This window comes from Macaca nemestrina, chromosome 6 (assembly GCF_043159975.1).
Source record: "Macaca nemestrina isolate mMacNem1 chromosome 6, mMacNem.hap1, whole genome shotgun sequence".
NCBI lineage: Eukaryota > Metazoa > Chordata > Mammalia > Primates > Cercopithecidae > Macaca > Macaca nemestrina.
In genome coordinates, this window is record NC_092130.1 from 179,883,677 (window position 1) to 179,901,557 (window position 17,881).

Below are 17,881 nucleotides of genomic sequence, written 5' to 3' on the forward strand. Positions count from 1 at the left end.
ACCTGTTCAAGTCTTGTGTCGTAAACATTCCACCTGATGAAGGCAGGATGCTGTCTACACAACTTCTGTGGGTCCGATAACAAATAGCTTCTGTGGGGCCACTCCGCTGCTATGGTGACAGAGCTCCCTGAGTTTCTGCTGTGGCTCAGGGGCACTCTTATTCCAAAGGAGAAGACGTATTTTCAGGAAAGGGTTCAGCTCTTACTCAACTGCCTACAACATCTCCGTCTGCCACGGACCCTCCAAGCCCCACTGGTTCTGCAGATCAGTGTTTCTCAAAGTGTGGTTCCTGGGCCAGCAGCATCAGTATCGCCTGAGAACTTTCTAGAAACGCAAGTCCTCAGGTCCCGCCTCAGACCTACTGAACCTGAGACTCGGAGGATGGAGCAGGTGATCTGTGCCTCCTGTGCATGGAAAGGTTTATGTAGGTGACTCTGATGCCAGCTAAAGTCTGAGAACAACACCAGATTGGGTGGCCTCCCTGTACAGCAGCAGAACCTTTCTTACTCTGGGCCCTACTCGAAACCAAACGCTTTATGAATAACACACAAAACGGGCCAGAGAAGCATCCCTGAGTGTCTTGTACCTCGCCTCGAAAATCCGAAGAGCCTCACCAGGTACGACACTTCTTTCTTAGGGGTAGGCTTGCCAGAGGCAGCATGCTTTCTTTCATTTTGGATATATATTTTGACCAGTCAGACCAATGGACCCACAGAAACTTCACCAAGGTGGCAGGCTTTGAAAATGTGCTATTTTTTCTTTCAATTTTTAGCAAGCATGTGTCTTACCAAAGCATCTTGGCATTTTTCATTTTTTTGCTCCCCAGCCTGATGTCATCAGTGTGGCAGACCACTGTGACATACTGTGCAGTAGCAAGACCATCATGATGTCTGTGATTAAAACCAGCAGTGAGCTGGAAAATGATACGGCTCTGAGAGAAGACATTGGAAGTGTACTGCTGTCCCTGCTGTGTGAGAGGACACTGTCTTCCTCCTGAGGTGGCCCCCGGGAGGGCACAGGGGTGCAGCAGTGAGCAGGGCCTCCTGCCTGGGCCAGAGCCTTCCATCATTCTCAGAACCTGGACATACAAGGTCTGGGATCTGACCTCCCTCACCCCTGGACAAAAGCCACTCCTGCCTACTGGCCCCTCACCCTTGCCCTCCCCGAGCCCCCCGCCCCCAGGGCCTTCCCAGCACCAGTGAGAGGTCAGGGTCTTTCAAGTCTGAGCTGGGCTCCCTGGAACTTCCTCTGAAAGCACACAGGACACCCTCGATGGAGTAAACACGTGGGCAGGTAAATGACTGTCACCTCACTGCCATTTGTCTGAGAGCGCACTGGCCCACTGTCCTTGTCCCCTCTCAGAGCACTCATGGGGGGAGCACCAACGCTGTCTTCCAAATCAGGGGGGACACGGGGCAACGTCCAGCACTGAGGGCCTCCCAGGAGGCAGCACCCAAGAAGGGGGAGACCCGTGGGGCAAGGCTGCTTTGGAGACATCAGTCAGCAGCGGGGGCTCCCTGTGGTCTCTGCAGCTGTGGTCTCAGCCAGTGGGGAGAGGCACAGAGCATGGGCAGGAAGTGCAGAGGCAGAGGGGCTCCACCTGCCTGCACCCAACGCCCTGAGCCCACAGCAGCCACAGCAGCGACCGCAACGATAATAAAGCCGATTTGGCGTTTAGGGCAAAGTTCCAAGCATGCAAAGGTCGGCCGTTTGATCAGGTCTGATCAGCTCATAATCACACTGCTTCCACCAGTGCAGTTCAAAGAGCATTCCTGTTGGGGGAGGATGGAGACCCATGGGTCTGGCAGCTGCGCTTTGTCTGTGTCATCCACGAGCCCAACTCCCACAGTTGGTTTGTTCTTAGAACACCCAAAGCTCCTTTATCCTAATTCATGTGGTTGGAGGTCGGGGTTGAGGCAGGGGTGAAGGAATGCTTTTTGTCTTGACAGAGTGCAGGTTGCATGCGTGTGATCACTCAGTGGTCCCTCCTGAGCGTGGCAGGTGCATTCTCTATGTGCTACAGGTGAGTAAGGATGTGGCCGCCTGGGTCTGTGTGACCTCTGGTCCCTGCTCCTTCCTGCCCTGTATGCTGTTAGCTTTGGGTCACAATTCTGCACTCCTGCAGTGCTTGCAATCCCTTCCGAAATGTTGTTTCTCTGTGTATTGTTTTGTTTTGAGACAGGGTCTCATCCTGTGGCCCACGGTGCAATCCTGGCTCACTACAACCTCCACCTCCCAGGTTCAAGCGATTCTCCCACCTCTGCCTCCCGAGTAGCTGGGACTACAGGTGTGGGCCACCATGCCTGGCTAATATTTTTTTCAAAGTCAGGGTTTCGCCATGTGGCCCAGTCTGGTCTCAAACTCCTGGCCTCAAGAGATCCTCCTTTCTCGGCCTCCCACAGTGCTGGGATTACAAGCATGAGCCCTCATGCCCGGCCTGTGTATTTTTAATATATCTGAACATCCATTCTCTCTGTGTGTTTTATTTAATGGCCTCCCTTAGTCACCTGCAAAGGCTTTTCCTTGGGAGACTGTTTCCTCAACCCTGCTGCTCCGGGGCCAAGCCCCTGCTCCCTCCTTTTTATTGAAACTTGTGCCATGGAGCTTATAGGGTAGAGAGATTCCTTCTGTGGGGGCCACCGCCACACTACAGCTTCGAGGTGGCACATCCCCCTCTCCTGAAGTCCCCTCACCTCCCTGGTGATGAAGTCCCACCCCTGATGGGAGGTGGTGTCAGGAGGCCTTCAGGTGGTCAGGCCAGGAGGGCTCCACCCTGAGGAATGGGGCCAGTGCCCACATAAAACAGACTCCAGAGAGCTCTCCACAGTCCCCACTATGGGGAGATACAGGGAGAGAACTGTCTGCAACCCAGAAGCGGCCCTGTCGGCCAGGACTTGGCCTTGGCCTTGGCCTGGGGACACCAGAACTGTTAGAACTAAAGGCTTCTGTGTGAGCCCCCAGGCTGTGGAGTGTTTGTCATAGCAGCCCCAGGGGATCACCAGGTTCCCACTTGATTCCAACTCAGCATGGAGGCACAACCCTGAATGCCTTCTGCCTGAGTGCCAGCCCCGGGGTGAGGGGTGCGGGGAGTGCGGGGCACTGCGCTGCCGGCGGGTACTGCGGGGTCAGGCACCAAGGGGCCCTGCCTCCCTCACGGCTGAGCGCGGGCTGCAGGCTGGAATGGCTGGAGAGCCCCAGGGCTCGCCTGGACGCCCAGGGCAGGGTGCTCACGGGAGCACGGAGGGTACACGGGGAGGAACGCCGGGGTTTGGGTGACCCTAGGGGCGACACGCAGAGCTGGATGCGGCCACTCACCTCCCTGCCTTCTAAGGAACTGGACATCCTGGGCCTTGGCGGCCCGGGGGCTTCATTCCTCTGCGAGCTGAATGGAAGAAATCCCGCCCGGACATCTCGGAGGGAAAGCCTCGGAGTCCATTCGGCCCTGGAGCCAGATACCAATCGCCAGTGCTTTCAGGCCAGTCCTGGGAAATGGTTTTCTCATGCGACCGCGAGGCGAGCCCCTCGGTTCCGATGTAGGCGCACTAGATGCCGGCAAGGGGAGGACTAGGCTCGGCCGGTCGCCTCGAGGTCGTGGAGACCCCAAAGCCACGGAAGGACCCGCGTCTCCGCAGCCCGCACGCCGGGAAGCGTGGGGAGTCCTCAGCGGGGTCCCGAGCCCGCTGGTCAGGGCGTGGAGCGGCGGGTTGGGAGGGACGTGGTCCCTGGAGCGCGGGGCCACCGCAGGGGCCCCGGACGGGGAGGGAGGGAAGGGTCGGTCCAACGGGGTCCCAGCAGTTCCCCTCGCGCCGCCGCTCGGCTCCCTCCCCGTCCAGCTAGGAGCCTCCAGCCCTGGGCGTCCGAAGATAGCGGGTGCCCAGGGCAGCCCCGAGGGGTGCGAGCGAGGGCGCAGGGCGGCCCAGACAGTTCTCGCGCGGAAGGCGCCCGTCTAGATCCGCGACGCCTAGGACCCACAGGTCCCCGCATCCCGTGTCCGAGGCTCCGGGACGCGCAGGACAGCGGAGCGGTGGCCGCCGCTTGCTCCAAGCTATCTGCGTCCAGGGGGCGGGGGCGGGGGCGCGGCCCGGGGAGGTGAGGAGGCGGAGCCAGGACGCCCGGGCGACCCCGACGGCGGGAGGGCGGAGCGGGGCGGACCCTGGCGACTGGATAAGAGCCCGAGGCCGAGGCCGAGACCGCCCAGCGCGGCGGAGCAGGAGGGGAGGCTTCGTGAACCGCGCTCGGCACCAGGACTCGCGTGCAAAGCCCAGGCCCGGGCGGCCAGGTGAGGCCAGGGTCGCTCCCGGCATCGGGGCGCGCCGCTCCCTCCACAGACCCCGAAGTGGGGCGCAGGGGCAGGACACGGGGGCCGGGCACACTCTGGGGCCCCCGCGTCCCGCAGACCGCGCCGTCTCCAAAGTCGCCAACAGTCGCAGGTGCCGAGCGCCCCCTGATAGCGCCGCAAGGGACCCTGAGGCCGTCCGAGGCGCGAGGAGGGTGCAGGGCTGCCCCCTGGCCCGCCCCAGGCTCAGGATCGCGTGGGCACCTGGTACCGTCACCAGCTTAGGGGACGCATGGGTATCTATGGCTGTGACTCGGGGGTCCTGGTTTCTTCTCGTGGAACTTAACCCTACTAGGGGTGCGGCGCACCCCAGATCCTATCGAAGTGGGTTTTCTACACCGCCGCTCCGTCTCGCGGGGGCTTTGATTTGGGGGTAGTGGCGGGCGCCGGCTGCGCGCTGGCTGGTGCTCTGGGCAGGGCGGGGAGGCAGGGCGAGGGCTCACCAGGCAGGGCCGCTTCTTGTTCTGGGCGCGGCGAGGAAGGGCGCTTTCTAATGGGCCACGTTTGGCTGTGTAGACCCAAAACTCGCCTCTGAGGCCCCGCGTTCAGGAGCCGGGTCAGATGGCCCAGGGCGGCGGCGGCTTCCCGGCGGCGGCTTCCCGGAGACTCTCGAGCTCCGCACCTGGCGCCCTCTCCCAACGCGGCCTCCTGCTCGCGCCGCGGAACCCCTTCGGCGGGCGTTTTACCCATAGGACGGGTCGTGAGGGTTGGGGTTGTCACCGGGAGGTACAGAAGCCGCCCAGCAACGGTGCGTGGCGTAGCTCGTGATAGCTCGTGGGTGAGGTTTTGTGCAAACTTGGATGCAGGGAAAGTTGCCTGTTAGAGCCTCTACCTGTGACCTGCTTCAGTCATTGTGTGTGCGCGCCTGTGTGTGTGTGTGTGTTTGTGAGTCTGTGTGTGTCTGTGTGTCTGTGTGCGCGCGCGCGCGCGACTGAAACATGCTGCTGTTGGATCCAAATGCCAGAAGTCGCCCTGGTTGGGGAGGTGTAGACGCTCCTGCTCTCCTGCGCTGCGTTGCAGGGGGTTTATGGGGTTTTGGACAGGATTTCCTGGGTTGCCCTGCTGGCCCAGGAGGTGGTTCCCGCGATGAAGCCCTGTCCATCCTCTGCCCAGCTCTCTCAGGTGGGGTGGTGCCACCTGCCCTAGGTGGATGTGGCTTGTACACTCTTTGAGGAAACGATTGTGATGGTTATGTCTAAACTCTCCTTTACAGTGGCTGACTTTGCTTATATAAATTTTGCTCTTTATTACTGAGTATAAACAATACACGGCCAGGCTTGGTGGCTCATGCCTGTCATCTCAGCACTTTGGGAGCCTGAGGCAGGAGGATCGCTTGAGACCAGGAGTTCAAAACCAGCCTTGGCAACAATAGTCAGACCCTGACTCTACAAAAAAAAAACAAAAAACAAACAAACAAAACACACACACACACACACACACACACACAAATAACTTAGCCAGTGCTGTGGTGCGCACCTGTAGTCCCAGCTACTCAAGAGGCTGGAGTGCAAGGAGCACTTGAACCCAGGAGTTTGAGGTTGCAGTGAGTTGTAAGCACACAACTGTATTCCATCCTGGGCGACAGAGCGAGACCTCATCTTAAAAAAAAAGAAAGAAAAAGAAAAAAGAATACAGATGAACAGGCACAAAGACATTATTGAATGCTCTTTGAAGATTGCAAAATTGCTCTCTGGCAGTGTGGGGGAAGGTGGAGGTAATATCCATGCACTGTTATTAGAAAGCCAAGCTAGAGCTCACATAGCATTCCACATTGATAAAAGTGAGGAGGGGTGCAGGGGAAGGAGGGGCACACCAGAGTGTCTGTCTTGATGCCTCCATGGGCCAGTGTCCCAGCCCTGTGGTGAGGGCTGGCACTTCCTAGCTCCTGCACCCCAGCTGTGCCATCTCAGGCCCTGGGAATGCACCCATCCCTTCCCAGAGGAATGCCCATGAATGCCTCGGGGCTCTGCCCTCCATACCAGGCGCGTCCCTAGCCCTGGCTGCTGAATTGTTGCATTCCTGTTGTGTGTTTATTTTTCATATTGGCTGAAGACCAAGAGGGAAGAAGCACAGAATTCCTCAATTCCCGGCGTGCCCATGAGTAAGAGCAAATGCTCTGTGGGACTCATGTCTTCCGTGGTGGCCCCGGCTAAGGAACCCAACGCCATGGGCCCAAAGGAGGTGGAGCTCATCCTTGTCAAGGAGCAGAACGGAGTGCAGCTCACCAGCTCCACCCTCACCAACCCACGGCAGAGCCCCGTGGAGGCCCAGGATCGGGAGACCTGGGGCAAGAAGATCGACTTTCTCCTGTCCGTCATTGGCTTTGCTGTGGACCTGGCCAACGTCTGGCGGTTCCCCTACCTGTGCTACAAAAACGGCGGGGGTAAGTCCCATGTCAGCCTTTCTGAGCACAATGGCCAGGCGGGGGTCATGGGGGCAGCTGGGGCTAGGCCTTTTAGGAAAGGCGTGCACCCGAACAAGATAAAGCTGTTCCCATGCATGAGGATGGAGCTCCCTGTGAGAGCTCACGGCCAGTGCAGATCTTCCCAGAGGACGTCACAAAACCACAGAGCAGGGCTCAGAGCTGCCTGGTCCCATGCCTGCATTTCAGAGTTCAGGAAAGGGGGGCCAGCGAAGAAGCTGGGGGGTGGGAGTGGGGGATGGAGCAGCTTGGCTCTGCCTCCTGTTTCCAGAGGCTGTTTTCATTTTGGAAAGAAAGTTCTCAAAGGCCCAAAGAACAGCCTCTGACTGACTTTGGCAGCCTTTGCAAAGCATGTGGAGGTCCTAGAGCCTGGAATGGCAGAGGAGGCCCCTGGAAAGTGCCTGTGTCCCCTGCACCCTCCAGAACCCAGCCACAGAGCCAGAAAACAAAGTTTGAGGCAGAGCCACCAGGGACATCCAAGAACATTGGTGATGCCTTCCCAGGAGCCTCTTTTGGCCTCCCAGCCTCCCTGCCTGGCCTCCCTCATCGGCCTCTATGCTAGTCTGGGAAGGGAGGCCTGGGGAAGAATTTCGGGGGAAGCCTCACAGGATGCCTGTGAGGAGGTTGGCATTTTTATGCCTGTCTTGAAGAGGGGAAGACAGAGGCCTCAGCAGGTACAGGAAGTTGCCCAAAGACAGAGCTGCGGGGCCCCATGCCTCCCCCTCCCCTTCCCCAGGAGAGAGAGTGGCAAAGCTCTCCCCCACTCCAGTCAGACCAGGGGAGCAGAGGGGATTCAGGAGGTTGAGACCAGGGGCCCTGGGCTTTGTGCCAGGGGTGGGGGAGGTGCAGGTTTCAGAGGAACTAGGCCCTACCCTGGAGGGGCTCCCAGCACCTGGGGCAGCAAAGACCCTCAGCTGCTGTCGATAGGGGCAGTCCCCTGAGAGCCCGGAAGCTGGGGGCCACTGTCGATGGGGGCAGTCCCTGAAGCCCGGAAGCTGGGGACAGGACGGCAGGGCCCACTCAGCTCAGGTGCAGAGTTGGAGGGTCACAGATTCACAACTCAAGAGGCAAAGAGGATCAGGGCAAAGTGGGGGGATGCAGGCCAGGGAAGGGCACCCCGAACCACCACAGGGAAGGACAGTACCTAGAGCACCGCCGAGCATGGGCAGGGCCTCCCTGTGCTGTTCTTGGGTTTGACTTCACGGCTCAGGGTGTGCAATGACAAGGGGATCCAGGAGGGACGTGTCGGGCACTCACAGCCGTGGAGGGCGGGCTTCGGGACTCATCTACCCCAGCCTGGGACTTCCCGTTGGAGAGTGGGGTGAAGGGGTCAGGCCAAGACATAGGCGGTCGACTGGGGTAGCAGCCCAAGCTCCCTTGAGGAGAGATGGGTCCTTCCACGGCCCCAAACTCGAGGTGCTGTTCTGCCCCATAGGTGCCTTCCTGGTCCCCTACCTGCTCTTCATGGTCATTGCTGGGATGCCACTTTTCTACATGGAGCTGGCCCTCGGCCAGTTCAACAGGGAAGGGGCCGCTGGCGTCTGGAAGATCTGCCCTGTACTGAAAGGTAATGTGCGGGTGCCTCCCTTCACCCTGGCGTAGCGCAGACCATGTTGGTGATGCTGGAGCTTTCAAAGCAAGCCAGCTGCATCATGGGCATCCAGACCCGCTTTGCTAAGACACAGGCACGGCACACGCCACTTGAACTTGGGTCCTACCTTAAAGATCTGTGATGACAAGGACTTGATAGTTAATTCCCTTGCTCTAGGTGAGGGTCTTGCAGTTCATTTGTGTTATTACTTTGTCAAGATGTTAAAATGTAGTTAAGATAAAACACATGTCTATCTGTGGATCTGCCATCTATCCATCTTCCATTCATCCACCCATCAATCATCTGTTATCTATCTATCCATTATTTATCTATATCTATCTTTATTATTGATCTTTGTATCAATCATTCACCCATCTATCTACCTATCTACCTAATCCATCCATCTATCATCATCTATCTGTATCTATTTCCTGTGGCTGTTGTAACAAATGACACAAACTGAGAGGCTTAAAAGGCACACGTTTATTGTCTCACAGCTCTGGAGGCTGGAAGTCCAAGATCAAGGTGTCAGCAGGGTTGATTTCTTCTGAGGCTGTGAGGAAGCATCTGTTCTAGCCTCTCTCCTTGGCTCAGAGACTGTCTTCTCCCTGTGCCTCTTCATACTGCTTGTTTCTATGCATGTCTCTGTAACCAAATTCCCCCTTTTTATGAGGTCACAAGTCCTGTTGGATTAAGGACACCCTAATGACCTCACTTTAACTTGATCACCTTTCTAAAGACCTTGTCTCTAAATAAAGTCACATTCTGAGGTTTGGGGGGTTAGAACTTCAACAGATGAACTTGGGGGAGGGACACAACCCACAACTGTGTTTATCTATTTTTTTTTTTTTTTTTTTTTTGAGACGGAGTCTCGCTGTGTCACCCAGGCTGGAGTGCAGTGGCCCGATCTCGGCTCACTGCAAGCTCCGCCTCCCGGGTTTACGCCATTCTCCTGCCTCAGCCTCCGAGTAGCTGGGACTACAGGCGCCCGCCACCACGCCCGGCTAGTTTTTTTTTGTATTTTTAGTAGAGACGGGGTTTCACCATGTTAGCCAGGATGGTCTCGATCTCCTGACTTCGTGATCCACCCGCCTCGGCCTCCCAAAGTACTGGGATTACAGGCTTGAGCCACCGCGCCCGGCCAACTGTGTTTATCTATTATCTATCAATCATTTATTCACCTGTCTATCATCTACCCATCCATCCATCTATTATCTGTTGATCCATCCACTTATCAATCCATTCATCCATCCATCCATCCATTATCTATTGATCCATCCATCTACCTATCGATCCATCTATCCATTCATCCATCCATTCATCCATCCATTCATCTATCTATGGATCCATCCATCCATCCATCTTCTATCTATTGATCTATCCATTCATCCATCTGTTATCCATTGTTCCATCCATCCATCCATCCATTCATCTATGTATGGATCCATCCATCCATCCACCTATAGACCTATCCACCTATCTATTAGCTATTGATCCATCTAGCTGTCACTGAACCTTTCTGGCTGCTGGTGTCCTGCTCTGGCACCATGAAGTAGACGCACCTCGTGTTGAGTGCAGGTGGTCTGCCCAGCACCAGGGCCTCTCCTGGCATTTCTGACTCCATCCTCATGCGACCCTGGGAGGGGCACACACCATGTCTCTGTGTTGGAGATGCAGATGCTGAGGACCAGAGGGCTGGGGTCGTTCCCCCTGGTGTCACCATCAGAGCAGAGTGGGATTTGATCCCAGATGTTTCTGACTCCCCAGTCCATGCACACAGGTCACGCTTGCCCAGTGGGCCAGAGCCACCTCTCAGAAGCTGGTGGTTCAGGGAGGATTCAGGCGTTTACTCAGAGGCACCACTCAGACAATTGGCATTAAGAAAATGACTACTAGAAGGTCAGCCTCTGGATACTCGTAGAAGTTCCGGAAAAGCTGTGTGTTTAGAAGACAACCGAGCCCAGCACAGCCCCAGGACGCTTTACCAGTGGGTCAGGGCTGGGCCTTCGGAGGCGAGCCGCTGACCTCCCTTAGGAGAGGGAGCTGCCGAGGTCAGGCTCCAGGAGGAGAAGTCACTCTCGCAGCCGTGGAAATGCTGAGACTGGACACAGGTGTGATGGTTCTTCCCAGACACGAGACTCTTTCATTCTTAATGGGCTACTTAGTGAATCTTATGACTTCAGTCATTTCTTCCTAGGCTCCATATTCACTGAACTGCACTGAAATGGAGCTACAAAAAGGGGCCCCCTCCCCACCCCCACCCCACACACATCTTCAGAGTGAGAGACAGATGCCTTGGGCACGCACCGGTGCCAGACGACCCCTTGGCGGGATCTGCAGGTCCAAGTCAAACCGAACAAGGATTGCTCAGAACATGCCTCCGTCCCCATCGTCAGGTCCCCAGTGGAGGAATGCAGCAGCTAATGGAAGACCCAGGCGTGTCCTTACAGACAGACAGGTGTCAAATCGGGAGGTGCAGTGAACCCAGGCTAACAGTTCAAGACACACACACGTTACCTGCGTCCTTCCCGGCCCTGGCCAGCGGCATGGACATGTTTCGGGGAGGAGATGCTGCCTCTGAGCCTGCAGTTGTAAGCGACGCTGAGCTTGCAGCGTGGTCTGTGTTGGAGAGCATCTGAGTGCTCAGAGCCTTGGGATGCTGAGTCAGAGATGGTGCCGGCCCATTGGGGTGGGGAAACTGAGGAAAGATGACATCGTGCTCTGGCACAGGCTGCAGCGACGTCAAACTGTGCTTTGCTGGATTTTCAAGAGCCATCCTGGAGCCTGTCACAAGTGTCTTACGTGGCACAGCCCCGTGCCCCACTCCCGCCAGTGAGCCTGGTGTTGGAGCAAGTTAAATCACCTCTTCACATGCAGGATTCAGGTGAGGAGGGCAGGACCTGTGGGTCTGCGGATAAGAGCTTATTTCCTTCTGTCTGTCACACGGAAAGGATGTTCACCAACAAAGCTGCTGGTGTGGGTCTTCATGATGCAGTCCATAAAACGCCAAGAAGTGATTTCTGAGAATTTCAGAGCACCAACTTGACTTGGGCTAGTAGAGAACCTCTGACTTCCATCAGCATGAGCAGTGGCACCTCGTTCTGAAGAAATGCAGCCGGCGGATGCGGGCATCTCATTGTGTTCCCCGCAATGCGCAGCCGGGGGAAGCTGGGCAGTCGTCTCCTCTGTGTCACAGCCCCTGTGCCCACAATCCCGCATCCCACACCGGCTTTGTTCTGAACACTAGTCCCAGAGGTGGGCTGCAAAGCGTGGCCACAGGAAGGAAGGCTCGTGGCCCCGTGGGCAGATCTTGGGAAGAGCTTGTTCACACCCACCTAGTCCTGGTGAGGAAGGAAAATTGCAAATCACAGAAAGTGAAGTGTTCGACCCACAAAGGGATAGACGAATTGGTGCAAGAAAGCTGGACTTCTTTTTAGAGATGAGACACCTTGAGTTGTTGAATCTCAGTAACGCTGCAGGTCCCAGTGCCAGCGTCCCGTTCGTTCTGCCTGCCCGTCAACTGCAGGATGCCAGTTTAGAGAAGATTGACAGTGCCCATGAAATTAGATGTGCACCATGCTTCCCATGCCCTGATACTGTTCCTTCTCTTTCCTTTGTCCTTTTAAAAAATCTAGTTAATAAAATGCATGCATTTTCATGTCTCATCGAATAGAAGTGCCACATGGTAAATTAAGACACCAGCTAAAGTGCCCAAAACAATCATTATGGAGCTGAAAGGCCATCCAGCCCTGAGCAGGTGGCAATTCCATGGGAAAACGATGCCCAGCTCTCCAGGGAGCCTGGTTGTCCCTGGCGCTTCCCCTCCAGCAGACCTGCGAGCTGCTTCCTGCTCATAACTCGAAAGCCAGAGGGTGGAGTTCATGGTGAGGCCCAGCTGCTCAGAGGCCGTGACTCACCTGCGTCTCCCATAGTCTCGCCAGGGCAGCTTGGGGTGGGCACCACAGCCAGAGGGGCCTCTGGGGCCTTCAGGGCCCACGGTACACCCCAGGGTCCTGAGAGGTGGGTCTTTAAAACTCTCCCTCTCCTCCCTTCCCCTCGCTCTCTCTTTCCCTCTCCCTGTGTCTGTTTCTGTCTCTCTCCCTCCTTTCCTCTCTGTGTCTCTCTTGTTCTGTCTTCTTCTCTCTGTCTCTCTGGTACATGCACACAAGCACATACTAAAGACACCCAGACTGACACAGAGAGGCGTCCTCTCCCGACTTTTTTTTTTTTTTTTTTTTTGGTAAGACAGAGTTTTGCTCTGTTGCCAGGCTAGAGTGCAATGGCGTGATCTTGGCTCACTGTAACCTCCGCGTCCCGGGTTCAAGGGATTCTCCCCTCTCAGCCTCCCGAGTAGCTTGGGCTACAGGTGCGTACCACCACGCCCAGCTAATTTTTTGTACTTTTAGTAGAGACAGCATTTTATCATGTTAGCCAGGATGGTCTCAATCACCTGACTTCGTGATCCGCCTGCCTTGGCCTCCCAAAGTGCTAAGATTACAGGCGTGAGCCACCGCGCCCGGCCCTCTCCCATCTTTCTTCCGAAGACCTGCTGATGCCTCCTGTGAGGTGGGGCGGGGCTGCCCCAGCAGAGGCTTCCTCCAGCGGGATCCATGCATGCGTTGACAACACCCTCTCCTGAAGCCAGCTCTCCTGGGTGCCCTGGGGTGTACTGGTGTTCAGGGATGGTGCAGGGTGGCCGTGCTCTGGTGGGCGAAGCACCATTTGCAGGCAGGAGCCTCAGCCGGCTTCTGTTTGTCAGGTTTCAGTTTCATTGCCAAGGGCAACCCCGTTTTACAGACGCCCTGGAAACCCCACCATTCAATTGTATTGAATATAAAATGTTTTATAGTCAATCATATTTTAGTGTGATTTCTCAAACCCAAAACAAACTACACACAAGGTTAATATAAAAAAAAGGTACAAAGCAAAAATAAATTTAAGGAAATAGACCTTAAGAGCTATGCTTGAAATTCACGCTTAGCGCTGAGCTTCCTGGGAGTCAGACAGGAGGGAAGGGAGGCTTCACGTTCCCATGAACGTTTTCCCTGGAAACGCGAGCAGGGACTTTGCCTGCCACCTCCTTGGAGAGACAGCCTCCCGTGTCACTAAATGGTGTTTAAGAAATGTGTCAGGTGAAGCTTCATCTAGAGCCCACAGTGATGTCATGAGCAGAGGCCACTAGAAGGTTCTGTAGCAAACAGGGTAGTGGGTTTCGCGTGTCTGGGCCTTCGGTGAGCTTGAGGAGCTCATGGTGAAGTTGGCTAGTTGGTGAGGGGCTACACGTCAGTGACCCAGGTCAGGGGCTCTGCCTTCCCAAAGGGCAGGGCTTGGAGCAACCAAATGACTGGCCAGTACTGGCACTGGCCACCACCTTTCAAGGGAGCCATTTCCTCACCCAGGTGCCCAGGGAAGCATCCAGGAGGAGTCCTCTTGGTAAGGGGGACTCTGGTGTGGGGGCTGCACTGTCCCATGGATCAGAGCAGACCCATTTGCTCTGGGAGCCGTGTCAGCCAGCGTGGCCAATGGTGATGTCATGCACAGTGGCCATGGTGACGTCATGATCCCATGGCAGCCCTGCCGATCTGTGGTGCAGGGCAGGAAACAACAGCGGTGGCTCTGGAAGGACCCAGGGCACAGTCAGCCCTTCCTTCAGACTCTGGATTGGGATCCACTCTGGTGTTGTTTGATCAAAGACTTCCCAGGGTTTCAAGCTAAGGACTTGGTACAGAAAGTTTTAACCTTGAAAAATTTTCAAATTGGGCACCCGCTGTCAGTCACCACCATGGAAAACCCTCCACAGTGCTCTCTGGAAACAGTGTGGCTTCCCAAAGCGTGGCTCCCAACGTGGCTGCCTGGGTGAGTTCACTGTAGATCACAACCCAGCCTCTCTCTTAAGGGACTCCGTGACAGATGGTAATATAGAATTATTTAATATGGACCGGAGCCATGTGGGAGAAGGCCTTCCAAAGGCAATCCGTGACCGACTGTAATACAGAATTATTTAATGTGGACCAGATCCACGTGGGAGAAGGCCTTCCAACAGCAACAGCTTGACTTTCATCATCACCACCACTGAGCATGCTTTCCAAGAAGGATTACCTGCACTCCTGATCCTGGATCTGTTTAAAACAAAGTTTTGAGCCTTCTCTTTGCTTTCAGGATAGGAAGAGAACTTTACTGAGGTGCCCTGAGCATGAGAACAGCTTCTCCTAAGGATTGAGACCATAAAAAGCAACCCAGGCCACTCCCTGCAAAAGTCACCTTGAAGGTATGCTCCTACCCTGGCCATGAGCAGGCAAGACAGGGCATGGTGCCTACTGGGTTTTAACAAAGTAAATCAAAGTTGTACCCAAACTAATCATGCCAGCAAACTGAGAAGAAATGTGGAAATGAGAAAAATTCTTCCTGGAGCTTAGTAAAGTGAACCCCAGTAGCGAGAACGTGATGGTGCCCATCCAGCAGTGAACAAGGAGGAAGCCGTCTGACCACCAGGCCCATCTGCCCACCAGTCAGGCTGATACTGCTCCAAAGACTGCTGACCACTGAGTTCTGTTCCAGTTTCCCAGGAGCCCCCATAAAGTATGGATCCCAAATTCCAGGTCTGTGATCCTGGAAAGGACACTCTAAAAGACCCTGAATGGCATTAGATGGCTATGGATGGCCCTGACTGGTCCTTGATGGTCTTGCATGGCCCTGGGAGGCCTTGGAAGGTCTAACATGGCTCTGAGTAGTCCTTGATAGTCATGCAAGACTCTGGGTAGCCCAAGAAAGCCCTGGATGATCTTACTTGCCCTGGGTGGTCTTATGTGGCCCTGGGTGTTTCTAGGAAACCCTGGATGGTCATGCATGGGTAGTGTGACCTTGGATGGCTCCACATGGCTGTAAATAAGCCCAGATGACTCTTCTGAGTAGTCTTGTGGGAGAGACATGAGCAGCTATAGATGGCTACCGATGGCCATAGATGGCTATGGATGGCTCTGGATGGCCATGGATGGCTGTGGATGGCCATAGGTGGCCATAGATAGTTGTGGGTAAATGCAGATGGCTGTGGATGTCTATGGATGTCTGTAGATGGCTGTGGATGGTTGTGAATGGCAGTGGATTGTTGTGGATGGCCAGGGGTGGATGTGGGTGGTTTTGGATGGCCATGGATGACTGTGGATGGCTACGAATGGATGTGGATGGTTGTGGTTGGCTGTGGATGGTTGTGGATGGTTGTGGATGGATGGATGGTTGTGGATGGCTGTGGATGGATGTGGATGGCCATGGATGGCCATGAATGGTTGTGGATGGCTATGGATGACTGTGGATAGTTGTGGATATCTGTAGATGGCTGTGGATGGTTGTGAATGGCAGTGGATTATCGTGGATGGCCAGGGGTGGATGTGGGTGGTTGTGGACGGCCATGGATGACTGTGGATGGCTATGGATGGATGGATGGTTGTGGATGGCTGTGGATGGCTGTGGATGGATGTGGATGGTCATGGATGGCCATGAATGGTTGTGGATGGCTATAGATGACCGTGGATAGTTGTGGATGAATGGAGATGGCTGTGGATGGCCATGGATGGCCGTGGATGGCCCTTTGTGACTCAAAGTGGCCTTGGATTAGCCTGGCTGATTATGTGTGGTCCTGGGTGCCCTCCATAGTCCTGAATGAGCCTGGTGGCTGTGGGTGGCTGCGGATGTCTGTCAAGGACCCCAGGTGTCCCTTAGTGACTATTGGCAGTCTTGATGGTTCTGGGAGACACTGGGTGTTCCTGGGTAACCCTAGACAATCTTTGATGGCCCTATTTGCATGGGTTCCCTAGGTAGCCCTGGGTGCTTCTGGGTGGTTGTGGATGATTCTGATGGTTTCACATGGACCTGACAGCCCTGGTTAACCATGGGTTGGGTTGCCCTGGATCACCCAGAGTAGCCCCTAGATGGCCTCAATGATCCTGGATGACCCTGATGGATCCTGAGTGGTTGTGGTGGGGATGGATGACCATGTGTGGCTGGGGATGACCTTGGTGTCCCTGGGGGTCTCTGGGTGCATCAGGGTGGCCCTGGATACTCGCCATAGCTCTGGGTGACCTTGCTGGCCCTGGATGTCCCTCCGAGACACCCTCAAAGTCCTCAGGGTCTGTACTCAGGGTAATGTCTCCTGTGAGGGGAGGCGAAGGGACGCGTTGCTGATGGTGGCTACGTGCTCTGCCCACGTGGGCTCCACGGCCACCCCCTTCCCGCTAGGTGTGGGCTTCACGGTCATCCTCATCTCGCTGTATGTCGGCTTCTTCTACAACGTTATCATCGCCTGGGCACTGCACTACCTCTTCTCCTCCTTCACCACGGAGCTCCCCTGGATTCACTGCAACAACTCCTGGAACAGCCCCAACTGCTCGGATGCCCACTCTGGCGACTCCGGTGGCAACGGCCCGGGCCTCAACGACACTTTTGGGACCACACCTGCTGCCGAGTACTTCGAGTAAGTGAGAGTCAGGTCCTCGGGAATGGGAGAGATGGTGCAGCTGGGTCCCCATGGTCGCTCCTTCGTTGGCCACCAGCCCTTGCTGACTCCCAGGGTGCGGGGAGGGGGAACCTGTTCCTGCACTCCATCCCTTTAGTGCTGTGGAGGGGCACATTTCTGAATCATTGTGATGGTCTCCAGGGACTCAGCAAAGCTCCTACAGGGCAAGCCCTCAGCAGGGATGGGGCACTGAGCAGCTCCGCTGGCTGCGATCCTGCCCCCAGCAGCGGCTCGGGGTGGGAGGGGGCTGGTGGGGAACACAGCAGCCCTGTGCGGAAGGTTGGCAAGCTCCGGTCTCTGGGAGCTGCAGCGGCGTCTCTGGAGTGAGTCAGCCCGGTGTCTGGGTTCCCTTCCTCCCTGCCCTTCCTCTGTGCATAGCCTGGGGCCAAACTGCCTCACTTGGGCCCTTGCCCTCTCCAGAAAAGATACCTTTCTTGGCTTCACTGGGCAAGAAGTCTATGGCTTCAGTAGAAAGCCCCTGTCTCCAGGGTGCTCCAGCCGTCCACTTTTCGTGAGACTTTGTTTTGTTGTTTATATGCATGGCTTTACTTCTGTCTCTGGGCCTCCTTCCACCTCCCACACTGGTGAGTCCCATGTCCAGCAGCCTCCTTGGTCTCTGCCTCCTTCTCTCTTTGCGCCGGCCAGGCCTGACCTGCACAGTCCTCCCCAGCCAAGCCTGCCCCTCACCGTCCACCCCGGCCAGCCCCAACCCACACAGTCCACCCCATCTAGGCCCATCCCTCACTGTCCACCCCAGCCAGGTCTGCCCCTCACCATCCACCTGCAGCACCTGCTTTCCTGGACCCCGATGTCTGCAATGAAGTCTTTTTGGGCCCCGTGCCAGGTCCTGCTGGCCCTCCCTCATCATCACGTGGCCTGGTCCAGCCTAGAAGGGCTGTGACTGCCCCCCATGGGTCCCCTGTTTCCCCTGGACCCCTCCCGGAATCTGAACCTGGCAGGTGCCATCCACATTCCCCTGCCCCCTCCAGCTGGGCCTGGGGCCTTGTGCTGGGTCACATTCTG

General features: G+C 56.0%; 1 protein-coding gene across 1 annotated transcript in view; it reads left to right on the top strand.

Annotated features, from left to right (window-relative positions):
• The first annotated feature begins 4,203 nt into the window (after positions 1-4,203).
• LOC105464564 (solute carrier family 6 member 3) overlaps positions 4,204-17,881 on the top strand; it is a 50,072-nt gene continuing 36,394 nt past the window's right edge. Inside the window, exons 1-4 of the mRNA XM_011712558.3 lie at positions 4,204-4,279; positions 6,389-6,719; positions 8,194-8,325; positions 16,582-16,816. Coding sequence (XP_011710860.1) covers positions 6,434-6,719; positions 8,194-8,325; positions 16,582-16,816 — 653 coding nt within the window. The 5' untranslated portion in view covers positions 4,204-4,279; positions 6,389-6,433. The remainder of the gene's footprint in view (positions 4,280-6,388; positions 6,720-8,193; positions 8,326-16,581; positions 16,817-17,881) is intronic.